The sequence below is a fragment of the Pygocentrus nattereri genome, chromosome 28, assembly GCF_015220715.1.
Source record: "Pygocentrus nattereri isolate fPygNat1 chromosome 28, fPygNat1.pri, whole genome shotgun sequence".
Classification (NCBI taxonomy): domain Eukaryota; kingdom Metazoa; phylum Chordata; class Actinopteri; order Characiformes; family Serrasalmidae; genus Pygocentrus; species Pygocentrus nattereri.
This window is the reverse complement of record NC_051238.1, coordinates 7,278,094-7,296,100: the sequence shown is the minus strand read 5'-3', so window position 1 is coordinate 7,296,100 and position 18,007 is coordinate 7,278,094. Positions and strand designations below refer to the sequence as shown.

At 41.1% G+C, this 18,007-nt stretch overlaps 1 protein-coding gene across 2 annotated transcripts; it reads left to right on the top strand.

Moving 5' to 3' along the window:
- Positions 1-1,330: 1,330 nt before the first annotated feature.
- On the top strand, positions 1,331-16,329 carry si:ch73-233m11.2 (NACHT, LRR and PYD domains-containing protein 3). 2 transcript variants are annotated; one of them, XM_017718190.2, is made up of 10 exons: positions 1,331-1,649; positions 2,248-3,393; positions 4,968-5,415; positions 6,675-6,836; positions 8,571-8,738; positions 9,597-9,770; positions 10,993-11,166; positions 12,267-12,440; positions 13,913-14,080; positions 15,626-16,329. In XM_017718190.2, the coding sequence occupies exons 1-10, from the start codon at positions 1,613-1,615 to the stop codon at positions 15,693-15,695; spliced, it is 2,721 nt and encodes a 906-aa protein (XP_017573679.1). In that variant the 5' UTR covers positions 1,331-1,612; the 3' UTR covers positions 15,696-16,329. The 2 variants fall into 2 exon arrangements, with proteins under 2 accessions (XP_017573679.1, XP_017573680.1); XM_017718191.2 differs by lacking the exons at positions 13,913-14,080; positions 15,626-16,329 and having other exon boundaries at positions 12,247-12,400.
- The last annotated feature ends 1,678 nt before the right edge of the window (positions 16,330-18,007 follow it).

Here is an 18,007-nt window from a genome sequence, read left to right as displayed (position 1 = left end):
TAGTGTGTGTGTTCACTAGTGTGCATGTGGGTGTTTCACTGCACGGATGGGTTAAAAGCGGAGGTCTAATTCCACAGTGTGCAAACACAGAGACAAATGGTTCTCAATTTAATAACCAACTAAGGCCTGAACTCTGACTCACTGCACATTTTCACCAAACAATATTAGAGCCACACCTTACTGCTTCGAGCAAGAAGCAGCGCTGCCGATTACACTGCACAAATGAAGTGAAACCGTCTTGAATGTAGACAAAATATGCAACATTTGTCATTATGAGATTGTTTCATAAGATTATTCAACCTATTTCTACTCATACTAACTTATAATCCATCCATTTTCTAAGCCGCTTCTCCCTCAGGGTCGCAGGGGGTGCTGGAGCCTATCCCAGCGGTCATCGGGCGGAAGGCAGGATACACCCTGGACAGGCCGCCAGTCCATCACAGGGCACTAACTTATAATATCAGGTGCAATGATCTGATCGCAGTAGAAGGTCATTTTGCTTCCTTCAAAAATAACCCTTGAGGGAAACACAGCCAATATGAGTCAGTGTAGTAAGATACTACTGTCTACCTTCAAGACCAGCCAACATATCAGGAAGGTATGCACTTGTTTGTATTGTGCTACATTCAGACACTCAACACTTTAATGTTTAAAAAAACAAAAAAAAAAAACTCTACATGGCAGAAACACATCTAAATTTAGGGGACTGTAAGTCTGATTCCAGGATTTATTTTACAAAAGTGATTATTGGCCTGGAAAAGTAATGAATGTGGGTAAATTAATATGTGCCTGTTGTAATTTTCTCAATATTAGAGAATTAATAAGCGCTCCACCAATAGGGTATCAAAGTCACAGGGCATTCAAATGAGCCATAATTGAAGGTTATATTAAGTATTAATCATTTTTACAGCGTAAAAAAAAAAAAAGAAAAAAAAATGCTCACCACGTGTGCGGGTTTCTGCCTCCCCCTAACGGACATCTAGAGTCATTACATTTGAGGAATTACTGCTCAACAGGTAAATCATAGTATTTACCCCGTACAGACTATGTGTGGAAACTGGGCTGCAAACACAGCTCATTATGAATTGAGGCTATGAAAAAGACAAATAATTCACATCCACCAGCCTATTTAGCCAACAGTAGTTTAGCCCCGCCCACTCATGTAAAAATGAATTAAGACCAAAAACACACACACACACACACACACGTTGACCTCAGGAGAAGAAAAAATAGCATGCAAAAAAACTGTAGGTTATGGGGCCTTTAATGGAACCAAACCACCAGCAGAGGGCAGCAAACGGCTCCTTACTGAAACGCGACACGAGTGAAGAGTAACAGCTGGAAGTGTAGGAGGTAGTTCGAGCTCTTGCAGCAGTTATGAAGCTGCGGAGGCTCGTAAACTCATAAACTCAGTATCAGAGTGTAAATGTAATGAAGGGCGTGTGTTCTGGTCTAGAACCGAGCAGGTTCTCCGACGTTAGGAGGGATTTGGACTGTGGCCAGGTAGAGAACTATATTAGGAAGCGGAGCTTCCTGCTCCTCACAGACCGCTGGAGGAGTCTGATCTGCTCATTTTACACAGAGAGAGAGAGATCTGACCACGCAGACCGATATGGACAGCACCACAGACATTCCTGACATTCCCTATGGTAGGACCATCACCCCCCCCTCTCTGACCCCCCCCCTTTCTCTCTTTCTCTCTCTCTCTCTCTCTCTCTCTCTCTCTCTCTTTCTCTTTCTCTTTCTCTCTCTCTCTCTCTCTCTCTCTCTCTCTCTCTCTCTCTCTCTGTCTCTGATTCCTTTTCTGTGTGTGAGTGTGTGCAAAATAGCTTATTCTGTCACATTCTACCAAAACAAATGACCCTTTTCTATTCATTTTGTTTACATCTTAACCACTGAAATATGCAGTTTTTTGAAAAATCTTTCCCCCCAAATACCTTTGATTTCATAAGATACAGGAATCTGCAAACGTTTTGACATATAGGGTTGGTCTCCTGAACAGGGTCAGTCTAGACCTGGACTACACAGCACTGAAAAAGGAAAATGTAGTCCAGGACTAGGTTTAATCCCTGATTGGGAAACTAATCCCAAATATTTTTTTACTGTTTGTAGAATATTATTAGTGCACTGGTCTCACAAGATTGTAGTTACACCATGTGCGTTAAAATCCCTGTCAAACCAACTGCCTGTTGAAAATAGTTTCTCAAGACGGGTTCTCTCTTGTTTTTCTTCTTTCTTTTTTGGCAGATGTGCAGAAGTTGCATAAGGAGGCCTTGAGAAACGGTGTGCTAAACTCGACTCAGGCCAGCTCACTTTTAGGTGGTCAGTCTGTCAAAGAGGTCATTGTGAACAAGTGCTACACCCCTCTGTCCGCCAGGGTGAGCGAGGAGGCCGGCCTGGAGGAGAATGAAGCGTGGGAGACGTTGGAGGCCGTGATCTCCCGAGAGTTTGCGGCAGGCTGTGAGGGTTGTAAGGTCCAGCTATGTGGAGGTGTTGGGGCGGGGAAGACCACAGCGGTCCAGCAGCTCATTTGGGAGTGGGCCACGGGCTCCCTTCTGCAGCATTACACACTTCTGCTGCCGGTGTGCGAGAGAACACTCTGTACAAGTGAACAGAGTCTGGAGAGTTTGCTGCTGAGCACACATGCACACCTCTCGGCCGAGGCTCTCGCGTCTGCCCTGCAGAGGCCTCAGTCGCTGCTCCTGGTGGTCGACGGGCTGGACCACTTTCAGGACCTTCTCTCTGAATCTCCACCATCTGACACACTTGTGAGTGACCCGCAGCAACCAGCAGGGGGCGCTGTGCTGCTGCACAGTCTGCTGGAGGGTTCTCTGCTGCCTGGAGCCTCAGTCCTCCTCACCTGTAAAGAAGCTGTCCTTCTGGAGTCTTTGCAGTGTGTTTACCTGCTAGGCTTCTCCAAGGCTCAGAGGAGAAGCTACTTCCAGCAGTTTTTCAACAATGAGGCTGAAGCAGAGCAGGTTCTCCGTCACTGCGAACAAGTGGTGGGCGTGGCCGAGTTGTTCAGGTGTCCTGCCTTCTGCTGGACGCTGTGCTGCGTGTGTAAGGAGCATGTGCCAGAGACGCTGACTGAGCTGTGCTGCGCGGTCACACACACACTGCTGCAGGAGAATGGGGTGAATGTGGAGACAAGCAAGCAGCTTCTCTGTGGTCTGGGCAAACTCGCAGACCACTGCTACTCCCAGGCGCACGCACACTGCTCTACCACTGAGGTCATCACCTGCGGCCTGCAGCCCTTTCTGGGCTCTTCAGTCCTTTCAGCTTTCCTGCGTATCAGCAGAGATGACGTCTCTTCTCCTAATGCCATATTCTCCTTCTTATCGCCAGTCTTCCAAGAATTTGTATTGGCAGTCTTCTTCTACATTGACCAGTCAGGTATGCTGGTGTACTGGTTAGTAGGCTTGAAATGAACAAAAGTGATCATGTTTTTCTCATGGACTTTGTTTACATGTAAAGAGCCCATATTCTTCTTTTTCCTGTATTTCATTTTTATTTTTGCGACACACACTAACACAACCACCACCAGTGTTACTGCAGTGCTGAGAATGATCCACCACTCAAGAACAGGGAGCAGGTCCTGACCACTGAAGAACAGGGTAAAAGGGGGCTAGCAAAGTATCAGAGAAACAGATGGACTGCAGTCTGTAACTGTAGAACTAGAAAGTGTAGCAGTGTTCATGTACTATGTCAAGTTTGATTTTCTATGATATGAGCCCTTTCATGAGTAGCGTTCATATTACTCTGAACATGTTGTCCAGCTTCAGAACGTTCTGCAGCCATGCAAGGCAGAACTTTTATCTTATCAACCGCAGCTGTGATTATTAGAAAGATAAACCTGTTCTGCAGCTTCTCATGTGCAATACTTCTCGTGAAACATGAACGAGGGCTTAAATCATTTTGACAGTGCAGCTACATCAAAGCCATTAAAAGCAAAAAGCAGGGCCACTCCCACACCTCCCCACACAACGTTATCGTCAAATGGTGATGTCTAAGGGCATCGATGGGGTGATAATGTATTGCATACAGTCATACAAGCCAACCAGGTTAGGGCTCAACTAATGATTTTTGTATAGGATACTTGATTAGTCTGATGGCTATATATTGACCTGGCCTAGGGTGTCAGTGAGGGGGCTGTAGAGCACAGACTTAATAGTTGTCTTAGCTGCCAAATGAGGGACAGCACTGTCCACCAGTCACTCATCAAAAGAAGAAAGTGAAGTGATTTTTTTTTTGTTTCTTTGTTTTTATTTCTGTGAGACATTTGACAGTTAACATTATAATATGCTTGCTCACATTTAAGATGTTAACTTTTCCATGAATGTATAGAATAGAAATGTGAGAATTAGGAAAGTCAGATTTGGTTGTATCTACAACACGAAACACACAATGTCCCCACCGCACCCAGTAAACAAATAAATATTATAAAACGGCAGGCAAACAGAAAAGAAGGAAAGGACTAACCCTTAAATTTTGTTACGACCCGGCCTACGGTAATTTTTTACATCATTTGAAAATCCAGACTGCTGTTTACACTGTCACAATTTCATAATGAACAGACCAATATGAATGGTCCACATGAACTTATTAATAGCTTATCATCACTTTTATTTTATGAAATAACTGGAGTTTTCAAACTATGCAAAAAAGAAAAAAATGGAGATACAAAAGTGTTGCATAAAAGTTCTGGGTTGCATGGGGTGTTGGAGCCAATACCAGCGATCAGTGGGCGAAAGGCAGGAAACGCTCTGGACAGGTCACCTGTCCGTCACAGAGCAATAATAAAACATTTTATTATTTATGTTTTTATTGTACAGACTTTGGGTAAAATCTGGTATCATTTTAAAACAAAAAAAACACTCCAGTCCAGTCATCTCATTATATTCATGTGAATATAAATATTGACATGTAAAATATATTTAGAAATCATGATCTTGAATTTTGTCCCCCAGCTCTACAGTCTGGACAGAATGAAGCCAGAATTCTGGAAGGAGGACCAGACATGTATCAGATGTTTCTGGCTGGGCTTTCAGACCCAGCGCAGCGGAAGCTTCTGGAGGCCTCCATCGGGCAGCTCAGCAGCGGCCGTCTCTCAGAGTTCCACCAGTGGCTGATGAGCTTAGTTGTGGAGGTGCTGCCAGGCTTGGAGAAAGAAAAGCACTGTTGTGTTTTCCGTCTCCTTCATCACGCACGCAGCCCCACGCTGGTCAGAGAGACTGTAGGGGCGTGCAAGTGGAGGGCGGTCAGCTACGCTGGCCTGCAGGTGTCAGACTGCGCAGGCCTGGTATTTGTAGCGCGCTGTCTGGGAGAGATGGAGCACCTGAACTTGTACAGGAGTGAGCTGATGGACACGCAGGCACAGAAGCTCATACCTGCCCTCCACCTGGCCAAATCCATCAAGTAAGTCACAGTTGGGGGGATTTTGGGTAAAGGTGTGGTACAGGAGATGGGAGAAGGGGGTGAATATGAGACAGCATTTTATTAGGGTGAGAGAAAAAATTGGTTGATGCAATATAGACTTTTTTCCTTCTGTCGGTGCTGGCCTTTGCAGGAGGGGTTGGATAGTGTAGTGGATAATGCCATTGTGCTAAACATGAGGGAGATTTGACTCAGTCCAGGCATGAATCAGTTTTTAATTTTAGGACTTCATTAGCGTTGAAGTTGGTGTCATTTTTCAAGTCAAGTCGAGAGACTTTTATTGTCATTCCGTCTATGTACAATTACATAGTGGAGCGAAATTACAACATGGAAAAAAATAGACAGTATAAAGTGCGAACATGCAGACGCAAGTGAGCAAGAAAATGAAACTAGGAACAATACAATAAATATGATAATTAAAACAGACCTTAGATACAGTAAACAGACAGGACAGTGCAGTGCTGACACAGCCCTCATTTCTGAGGATGAGGTAGTGAGAATAAGGTGCAAAGATTATTTAACATGCTGTGATCTGTGAGTTTACGCAGTCAGATAACATAGGTGAGCACAGCAGTTACTGAGGTAGGATATACACAGTTCTTGAGTGAACACAGTGTAGCAGCAATGTTCCAGATAGTGCAAGTAGAGCATCAAAAGAGGTGTGTAAGTATGTGTGTGAAGGGGGGGGGTTAAAAACCCGATTCCTTGAGGAACAAAGCTGTTGCAGAGACTGGCTGTGATGGCACGGATGCTCTGGTATCTTCCACCAGACGGCAGCAGTGATTTCTTACGGCAGAGGTGGATTTCTTTCATTAGTAGCTTTTGAACGTTGGGCGGAAAAAAAAATGAACACGTAATTGTTGTTAGCAGCTTCTTTTGAGTTTAGGACTGAGAGCTAAGCGACTGTCTACAAATGAAATCACATATGGTGATCATCGGGGTCCAAGCACTTTGCAAAAGGACACAACCACAATTGGTAAAGCTTTTAGAATGGCCTCAATTTCTAATAGATTTGGGGTCTTAAAAAAACATATGTCTGACACATTTTGTACACATTTATATTTTGACTTTGGCATGGTATGCTACCGATTTTTAACAAATAAATAAGAATACAATAGAAAACAGTACAATTCTTGGATATGACTTGAATTTGCATAGAATTCAATGAAGAAAATAATTCTACAGCACTCGTGCCTCACCCATATTGTTTCATTACTCATGTGAGAACCTTGGCCTCTCAGTTTGTGTCAGAGTCATCTCAGCCCCGGGGTGATCACGCACCTCGCCCGGGCGATGATGGATGGGCGAACCACCTGGCTGGACCTGTCCAGGTCTGTACTGAGTGTTGAAGCACTGAAGATCCTGTGTCTATCCCTCACCCACTCCAACCTGCACACGCTCTGGTATGTTCATCACAAAGACACAAGCAGAAAACAACCCATCACTGTCACAAGAACTCATGTTATTTATTTATGTATTTATACACCATTTAAAAACACAAGCTGCACTTTGTTATTAAGTGCTGTGAAGTCGTTTCTTAGAAAAGATGGTTCTTTAAGGGTTCTTTAGTAAAGAAAATTGTTGTATAAAGAACCATGGACACTCAATAACCCTTTGCATGATTAAGGGGTTCTTCAGAATGTGCTGTAGACGGTTCTGTATAAAACCTTTTTGATAAGGGTTCTAAATAGCACTCAAAAGGGTTCTATTTTTTGTGACGTCAAGCTTGTAACAAGAGAAGAACCATTTTGGGTGCTATATAGAACCAAAAAGGCTTTGTATAGAAACATTTACAGCGCTTTCTCCATCGGTCTGAAGAGCCTTTTCATTATGCAAAGAACCCCTTAATCATGCAAAGGGCTCTTTGAGTGTTAATGGTTCTTTACAGAACCTTTTTTTTTTTTTTTTACTAAAGAACCTTTCCAGAATATCCTGTCTTCTATTTGGGTCTTCAGGCCTCTGAATGGCTGTTTCATTTTTTCCTCTAATAGTCTCCATCCATCTCATCGCTGGCTGTGCTGTTCCTCTTTCACCTTCAACTGTTGTAAGCAGTGTGGAACAATGAATTGTTTTTAATATTAAAATCACTGTTTAAAAGAGGGCAGTTTTCAAATTGCAAGTGTTGCAATTATTAGAATTATATTTTATACATTATTCGACATCGTTAACAAGTTTTAAGTGGGGAAATATAACCTAATAACACAGAGCTTGTGAACAGTCTGGCAAACTGAATTCACATTTAGCTCAAGCCTGAAAAAAGACCTGGAACTTATTATATAATAAATTATTATAATAATTATATTTTAATTAATTAATTTATTTATTTAATTAATTAATTTATTTATTATTAAGAAAAATGGCAGTTAGGTATTTTCCACAAATCTTTCAGCGAGGCTTGATTTGGTCACCAGTATGTTTGTTTGCCACCCAGCTTTTAAAAGGCTTAAGTACCACTGATGGCTCTCCTAACAAAACCAGACTTTTTCCAACTTCTGCTTAAGGAATCACTAAAGGAGGTCAAGTCTTAAGTAAATAAAACATCACACCCATGTAGCAAAATCAGTCATATCAGGAACCTTAGCACCAGAGGACAAGGCCATTGTCCATTGTGAGTCCATTGTTCAGCTTCTTTGTTTGATGTGTCCGTCTCCTTTTCTCAGTGAGGTTCTTCTTGATCAGCTACGCGTCCTTTCAGACCCACAGCGCTGAGTGGTCTTCTCACAGTGGAAGGATGGACAGAAACACCTGTGGATGTTTTCAGATCTGAAGCAGCTTGATCTTCTCCTCTCTCTCACAAATGAACGCTTTAATTGCTGTTTATCTGATGGGGGCAGTTTTGGTGTCTATCAGGTGTTCCAGGTGGTTGTTAGGATAATGCTCTCTGTACCTTTTAAGATTTTTTTTCTTCCAGTTTTGGGAGCTTATTTTTTTTCTGCTGACTTTCCTCTTCATTATCTTTTATCTCCTCAGAAAAATCTCCTGAGAAATTAATAGCTTCTTCATAATGGTTTTTAACTGGAATTATATCTGACTTATGCACAGTAGTGCATATTTCTTGTTCTGTTATCCAAAAAAAACACAACGAAACAGGAAACTTTGCACAGCTGGTCTGATTCCCATTATGTTTGTGTATGTAGTTTGAGGACGTGTAGTCTGACCCCTGCATGCGGTGAGGTGCTCGGTAAGATGCTGTCTGATTCTAAGCTATGTGCTTTGGACCTGGGAGGAAATGACCTACAAAGCCAGGGTCTTGCTCAGCTTATCGGCGCTCTGGGGATGTCCAGCTGCAGACTGCAGGACCTCAGGTTTACTCTCTTTCTCACACGCGCACTTACATTTATGATTGGGAAGTTTCTGGTTTCTCATTAGGACAAATACACTTAAAGGGAAGCAGCCACACTGTCAAATAGGCTTGATCAATTTTCCAGCCCTTGAAAATTGCATTCAGAGCACAAATTGTGATTTTCTTTTCATTTCTAAAGATATTGAGATTATTATTTTAAAACTTATAAAGCCTGATTCCTACGTCTCCCAGATTTCACAGCTGGAGGGGGAATCGCTATAGTCCCCTCATGTACTGCAGGTCATTCAAATTATCAAAATAATTTTATTATTTAATTTATAATTCTGAGTCAATCCATATACAGACTTGCTGTTGAATGGTGTGTATGAGAAAAGTCAGTGTTTATCAAACAGCACTGAAAGACTGTGAAAGAGGGAACAGTTAAAAAGTCAGTGGTGCTGTAAATAAGCTAAACAAAACAGCATTAAATTCAGACTAAACCGAAAACGCTAGGCTGTGTGTAACAGAGTTAACACTACTATACTTAGCCAATATAGAGAGTGCTCACTTGACAACATTACAAAATTAAAGCATTAAAAATAGCCAGCTATGACTGTTTCCCTTTGAACTGGCTCTAAATGACTGTTTATAAAATTATGACTGACACACCTTTGAGCCAATTACAATAGTTCCTTAATGCTCCTTCCTCCGTCAACCGAAGGAAAAGCTCCTCATAGCAAACCTGCAGTGAGAACGTCAGTGGCAGTAAATTAGTCGTAACACTATTGGACTAAGAGATGGTGGGAAATCAGAGTCAACTACAAACATCATGGAGTTAAACGGCTCTAATGTGCACATTGTGTGTGTTTATCCTCCACAGTCTAGATCATTGTTCTCTGAGCGGGGAATGTATTGCTTTGTTGTCGTCGGCTCTAAGCTCTTCTCTCTCTGAACTGAAGAAGCTGAACCTGAACTGGAACCAGCTGGCTGAAGACACTCTGGAGCTTCTCTCACAGGCCTTGCAGACCGGACGCTGCAGCCTCAGCGTACTGCAGTAATGCACACATAACATATACACGTTCATATACTGTGGAATATACCTGTGATGTAACCAGAATTTCATTTTAGAGGGGGGCCTGGTTACCGGTCAGCGAGGCCAGATGTTAAACATTATGTCCCAGAGACATCACTATAATGAGGACGATGACCACCAAGTACACATTTAAAAAAAATGGTTGTTCAATGTTTTTTAGGTAAAGAAAATGGTTTTATGTAGAACCTTTTATATAGAACCTTGTAGATGGTACACATTCAAACACTTTGAACACTTTGGATAATTACAGGGTTCTTTGCATCATTAAAAGGTTCTTCAGGTTGATAACAAGTGTGGTTTATATGGTTCCTTTTTGAAAAAGGTTATATATAGCACCAAAAAGGGTTCTTCTATTGTCACAGTCTTGACATCATAAAAATAGAGGGAGGCTTTTTAGTGCTGTATAGAACCTTTTTCCAAAAGGTTGTATATAGAACCATCTACAGAGCATCCTCCATCCATCTGAAAAACCCCTAATGATGCATAATGAAGTGTTCATGATTTTATATAGAACCATTTTCTTTACTAAAGAACCCTTTAAAATGTCATTTTTAAGAGTGTAGCTTCATTACAGCTAAATTACTAGAAAATTACCCACCCATTACCATAATCAGAGGGAAAACTTTGGAATATTACAGGATCCATACTATGGCAAGACAACATTTTCTTGGCTTATTTAAAATGTAGAATGTAAACACTGTTAAAGTTTCAAAACTTACCCTTTACTTGACAGTCCATACAGTCCATATATTGAAACTAAGCGATGTCACAAAACCAATGCATTTAAATATATCCTCCTATTCAGTTAATGAAGGTCAGTTAAACAGATTCCTACCTTTTACAGCAGAAGTATGAAGCTGGGCGGATACGCTTAAAATCTGATATTATATTTAGGGCTGAAGCTGAAAATGAATAACACAAATGGTTGTTTTCACTGAGGGTTAAGAAGATGATGGGTGGTCTCTGGAATTTTGCACAGTACTATCTATACACATGAGCATTTACAATGAAAAGGCATACAAACACATGAATATATATATATATATATACACAGTACAGCATCACAGCAGCTTTATTCTCACAGTAACTTTATACAGACCTGCTTAACACTGACTAACACATCTTTCTGACTGTGGAAATGATCAAGCAGGAGGTGTGTGTGTGTGTTTATCTTCTTCTGCAGGTTATTTGACTGTGAGCTGACTGATTCATGCTGCCCTTCCATAGCCGCAATCCTCCAATCACATAACTGCTGTCTGACCGAGCTGGATCTGTCTGTCAATGAACTTGACCAAGCAGGAGCTCTCCTCATCTGCGATGCCCTCAAATCACCCAGATGTCCACTAGAGAAGCTGTGGTGTGTATTAAAGTTGTCACATAGATGGTACAAAAATTTTGACTCTAGAGGACCCTCTGTGGTGAATGAAAATCCTTAAAATCCTAAAATATGTTTTTGGTGCTTCTGGAGTGTCATTGTGCTCTACTTTGTATTTGTTGTTTATTACATTGCCAGGCTCAGTAACATATACAGGCTGGGTAACATATACACTCTAATGTTATAGCATTGGTGCAACATGGCAATATAGATTTTCAGTTTCAGTGATATTGATAAGTAATTAGCATTATGTACATGAGAACTCTGGAAGGTTCCCTTTGGCATGATTTTAGGAGAAAACTGCACCAAACAGTCCAGTCAAAGCAACAAGCATATGCACAGATAGACTGCAGCCTCTGACTTTACAGGTGTTCTCTTGGTTGGTGTGCAGAATAATTATGTTTTATATGCCCTTCACCATTATTAGAGAAAACCTGCCTCATTGCAACCCCGTCGGCAGTTATTTCCACTCAAAGAAGATCAGACACCTATCTATTTGAATAGGGAGAGACCTATAAGCCTGAAACTACAAGCTACATTAATGTTTAGAAACATGATAATGTTTTCAAAAACATTTGGTAAATACTGGTGAAATCTGATAAACACTGCATACATTCTCGGTCTCAATGTGGCTCAAAGAATGCACACAGTACTTTTTTTTTTTTTTAATTTTATAAAGTTCATCCTGGCTACTATCCATAACTCCGCAACACAAGAGGGCTTTTCTTGCATGCAGCTGTTTGCAATTGTCTCTTTTCACTAAATGGCAGGACTTTTCTCTGTAAAAACATCATGTTGAGCGTTGTGTTTTCTTATTCATTCAACCGGTGAACCGTCCCCTTCTTTATAATGTCTCTGGCCCAGCTCAGCTTCGCCCTGGAAATAGGTAGTGGGTAGGATTTGGTTCTACAGCTGGGGGTCCTCTCAAGAGCCAAAAGCGCCCCATTCTATAATGTGGTTATTTAAAATAAAACGTTGGTGGTGCGTTTACCTACATATTTATGGTGGTTCAAAATGTTTAGACTTTAAACTTTCCTTCCCTGTACTAACTCTTTGTGTCAGTGCTGTTGTTTTTGTATCAGTATGAACAGTTGTGGGCTGACGGAGCAGGTTTTCAGTGCACTGGGCAGCGTATTAGAGTCTGGGACGTCTAGGCTGAAGGAGCTGGCCATTGGAATACACCCAGTAAGAGATGCTGGAGCCAAACACATCTGGAAGGCCCTGAAACACACTCATTGCAGGCTCCAGCACCTGGAGTAAGTCCTAAATACACATGCATACTCTCAGCAGTGAATCTGCACAGACGCACGCAGCCCCATCAGGAAAAATGTTGCTCTCTGATGGCTCGGGAGATTTAATGGTGATTCCCTTAAAATTCCTTAGGAGAAATAGTGTTCGACAGAAAGGAGACTTGAGATATAGGAGAGATAAAGAAGAGATGAGAGTTCAGTTGCAGTTAAACAAATTTGAGCCCAGTGTGTGAGATCACTGCTGAAACTCAAGAGGAGACAAGTGTGAGATTACCGGGTCTTTTTTCAGGAGAAATATCTGAGAAGCTAATGTCTCCTTTTCATCTGACCTCACTGTTGTCTAGCGGAAACTACAGAGGTATTAATGCTTGTTGGTATATTTTGGTTCATCCATCTGAATGTACATGAGCAAATCGTGAGGCAAATTATTCAGTAACTGCATGAAATAAATGTAAAGTTTTATTTAAATTTTTTGTAAAACTTCCTCTCAAATTAACAGAACATTTGTTTTATGATCACACATATTACTATATGTTTACATTTTACTTCAGAAGGCGAAAAATCATAGATGCTCTGTAAAAAGTCATTTGAAAAGTGGATCGACTTTCAGTAGAAAAACACAGAAGTTCAGCTTCTTTTATTATAAGGGTTTAAAATGACATCACCGTTTATTAGACTGAAGAGAAGAGCTACAGCCTCATACAACGCCCAGCTTCTGAATGGAGCTTATGATGAAAAAATGAAAGTTATGAAGAACATGTTTTGGAACCACTGGTGGTCTCAAGCAGTTTAAGAGGTCAAATAGATTTTTTTACTTTTCTTTCCTATGAGCTGCAGCGCCTAGAGCAGAGGTCACTACTAGGCAGACCGCAGTCCGAGTCCAGACCCAGACGCTGTCCTATGCGGTCCTAAACCTATAAACGATAAACTATGGAGAATTATTTAATTTCGACAGGGTGGTATTATTTTAATCGGCATAACTTTTCTAGACTTTATGGCCCAGGAGACTCACAGACCAATCGCATGCATTGTACATATCACACATGACACTACTCAGCCAGTCAGATCTGTGCATTATGGTGAGCACCGAGACTTGAGTGAGTGATGCGCGCACACAGGGGAGGGACGAGGCGAGAAACAGCAGTCAGGGAAGAAAGTGATTCAGGAGGAGGTTATTTCACATGACGTGCTCTAAAAAGAGAAAACTGACAATAAATGTTATTGAAATATGACTGAACTGGACTTTATTTGATTTGACATTGTTGTTGACTGTATAAGATGTTGATATAACTACTGGGCTACTTCAGTAAACAGTATATGGCACTGAGTCATGATGCAAGTTAGACGTTATGGTGTTCTGGACCTTTGCTTGAGGAAATTTTTAATTAAATACCCCTGATCTAGACTCGTACAGAAGCCACATCCTTACACAAGAAAAAACTTTGTGTTGTTGTTTTGATTCTGTCACATTTTTGCAGTCTTGAAATGATTTCACTGACCGACGCCTGTGTGGACGAGCTGTGTGAAGCAGTCGCCGCCAGCAACTCCTTAACAACCCTTATTCTGAAGAACAACAGGCTGACCGACATTTCTGTGCCCCGGCTGGTCAAACTTGTTCAAGACCATCCAATCATAAAAGGGCTCAAGTAAGTATGTACTTGGCATTACGCTCATATAATGAACTCTGCATCATAGCAATTTTCCCTACGGCTTATGGTAAACATCTTGTCTTGAGTACGTTTTTCCTCATGTGATGGATCCTGAAATACATATAATGTGCATACATGCTGCAAGGAAGCTCACGTTGAAGTGACATCCTATTGATGTTGCATGAAAGTAAGGCTACTTTAGCTCTATTATATAAAATCACCAGCAACTCAAACTGTTGGCTACTGTAGTCAAAGCAGCTTAACTCCCACTTTCTGGTTTGTGTGGGCTATTTTGGTGGGGTTGCCTGCCTTGTGATGTCTTATCAGTGTGCAGGAGTGTTAGCTTCAGTGGTGCAGTCGAGCATTTACACGTTTGCACTATATTCTGACTTTTTACTGGGCTTTCTTTTCCATATAATGACATCTAAAGATGTTTTTCTGGATATCCCCACTTAAATGATTTATTTCAAGAAGCGTCACAAAGCAGAGCACTATGTGATTGGTCAGTTCGATGATGAATAAACAATTTTGATTGGTTAATTTTTGTCTGTTTCTTGGGATAACACCTAGGTATACCACCATGTTAGCCACAACTATCAGCATTTTGTGGGCTCCATTCTGATTGGCTGGACAGAATTAGAAATGCTAATGTAACTTTCACATATTTACTGGTATTTTTTCCCCCCAAAGAGACAACAATGCTTGTTGAATGGATAACTAGCAGAGGTTTTCTTGATAAATGCGAGTTTACTTGGCTTGTTCCACCCTTTCAAACAGCTTGAGTAATCAACCATCCAATATAGATGAAGCTGAAGTTAGCTTTTTATTCGCCGGCTTCTTAGTTGAATTTTTGTCAGAGGCCAGTGTGTAACTGCTGCGCCATCAGAGGTGGAATGGAAAATATACAGGATGTATATAGAAGCTGGCAAATAAGAAGCTAACTTGAGCTTCATCCAAGGTAGGCTAACCAAACCAGTTTTTTCCCGTTCTAAAAGATGCTCAGCGGAGCTTTTTTACATTCATGATAATCACTTTTAGAAATATCATGGGTTGATTTGAATATAACGTTAGAAGCTATTCTGGTACCTCACATTTTATATCATAAAATCGAACTGAATTTGATTCACTGCATGTCTGACAATGGAAGAAAAATTCATATTAACACACATATCCTGACACCCCTACTGACATCACAATGAGTCATGAACTCATGAAATCATGACATTCAGAATTACTTTTAACAATACAGTGAAAACACAAATGTGATTGGAGGAACTGTTTACACAGTAGATCAAAAATCCATCAACTAGCTTTTCTGGGGGGATTTTACATTTGAAAGTAGCCCTAATGTTTTATTTTGACCAAAAAATGAGTGCATGTTTGAGTAAATTATAAAAACTGATGACAGTCGATTGTAGAATTGCAGATTCCATGCAGTTGAATCGCCAAGTTCAGATGCACTCCTGCACTACAGAACACCCTGCAGTCATGTCTGAATATTCGAAGTTGCAGTTCATTTCTCTGTGACTTTCTTTTTTCCAGTCTGCAGTATAATGACTTCAGCGAGGACGTGTTCGAGCTGATGGACACCTGCCCGAATATACAATACTAGCACAGCTCATTGTGAGTGGACACACCAGGCCTGCCAGGTCCACACGATGAGTCCCTGTAATTGAGTCAATCGAAGACTGTGCAAAGGGCTCACTCACTGCAGAGGATCTGTTATTACTGCCTTATTAGCTGTGAGGCGTTTATGAATAATGCAGCGTGTGCATTTTAATATCTACTACAACATTGCTTAAATTTTAAAGCCTTTTTATACTGACTGTATGCTCCACGTACTTCACTGTTCACAAGTTTGGAATTACTGTTTACAATAGTATAAAATTATTTTCTGCTGAAGATTAATAGAATATGATTCTAATAGGATTCTGTAGTAAGAAGCGTAAAAAAAATGAAATGCGTCCAGATTGGTGAGCTATAAAGAGCCGTAAAACATCAGAATTAACATCCGATAAAACCATCTCATCTCAAATTACCATCTAGATGCCTTGAAACTGAAAAATGGTGATGAAATCCGAAGCCGATAACTTGCACTGTATGGACAAAAGTATTGGGACACCTACATATTACACCTACAGGAGCTTTTATAACATCCCACTCTAAATCCACATGCATTAATATGGAGTTGGTCCCCTTCTGCAGCTCTAACAGCTTCCACTCTTCTGGGAAGCTTTTGGAGAGTGTCTGGGAATTTTTGCCCATTCATCCAGAAGAGCATTTGTGAGGTCAGACACTGATGCTGGACGAGAGGGCCTGGCTCACAATCTCCGTTCTGGTTCATCCCAAGGGTGTTCGATGGGGTTGAGGTCAGGACTCTGTGAGAGCCAGTCAACTGCTTCCACACCAAAAGTTGGCAGCTGCCACACTGCAGTCAGGCAGGTAATGTTCTCCTGGCATTCGCCAAACCCAGACTTGTCCATCAGACGGGTAGTGAAGTGTGATGCATCGTTCCACAGAAAGCATTTCTACTGCTCCGGAGTCCAGTGGCGGTGCTTTACACCACTCCATCTGACGCTTAGCATTGCTAATTGTGAGCATTGGTGATGTAAGGCTTGCATGCAGCTTCTCGGCCATGGAAACTCATGCCATGAAGTTCCCAGCGCACAGTTTTGTGCTGATGTTGATGCCAGAGGAGGTGGAACTCTGCAGTAATTAAGTCAGCAGAGCTTTGGTGATTTTTATGCACTATGCGCCTCAGCACTCGGTTGTAGTGTATGAAGAAATTACTATAAAGAGATAATTACAATTCACTATTTAATATTAATATTTGATATAAAGAATAACATGATAGCTTCTAGTGTCACTAATTAGGAATATGTTAAATGATACCAAACTTTTGAACAGTACAGTATGTTCATTCTTACAGAAAATTCAGCTTTCACACTATCTATTACTTTTTTAGTATTATTTACAAGTGTGGGTGCTATAATCAGAGGTTGGGAAATGGTTAAAAAAAAGGTACATAAAACTTCACACACATTAAAATAAGATACAAGGAAAATAACATGGTTTGTCAATTTCACAGCTGTAATCTTAATTTCAATAAATTGCAGTTTTGTACTTGCGACACATTGTTCTTATGTACTTATATCTGCTTATACAATTCATTTAAATGCCTGTCTTGCTTTGACATAGAGGTGCAGTGCTTCAGAGGTCAGGCGTGCTCCCTCACAATGATCTTGTATTCCTGCAATAAATGAGGTGATGAAAAACAGAGGCTGGAGTGGCTCATTCTCAGGCTGAACTAGTGCTGTACTCAGAATACATTATTGGGTAGGTCTGTAAATAAATAAGGCAGTTTGATAGATACAACTTCCTAAAGCTGCGTCATGATATCAGGCTGTAGCCTGTTCTGAGAGCCCCACAGTCAACACCCTACCAATTCCAACACTTCCACTCCCTGTGGTGATATCACCACGTTCTGGCAGTCAACTGGATTCACAAGACGATAAGGCATGCATGCGCTCATCACAGACACGTTTGCCCAGTGAACTCAAGGTAACTAACACATTGCATTAAAATCAGACAGCTGAGGTGCACAAAGGTGGGGATAAACAACACTGCAAACTCTAAAAACCTAGACTGAACTGCCACAGCGGGCAGACTGAAAAAAAAAATGAGAGAAAATCAGAAAGCTGACACCTGCAAAGGAGAAAACAGCAGACTTAAAGCTTAAACCTACAAAGCCAAAAGCATTGCCACGGTGGTCATGCAACATATTTATGACCCATGCGTGTCGTACCTTTGAGTCATTTTAATGCTCGATTTCAGACTTTGTAGTAAAATTGAAAAAAAAAAATGTTTTTGCTTTTTATGGATAGAAAATGAGCTACTCTACAGAACGGAATCTCACTTTTAAAC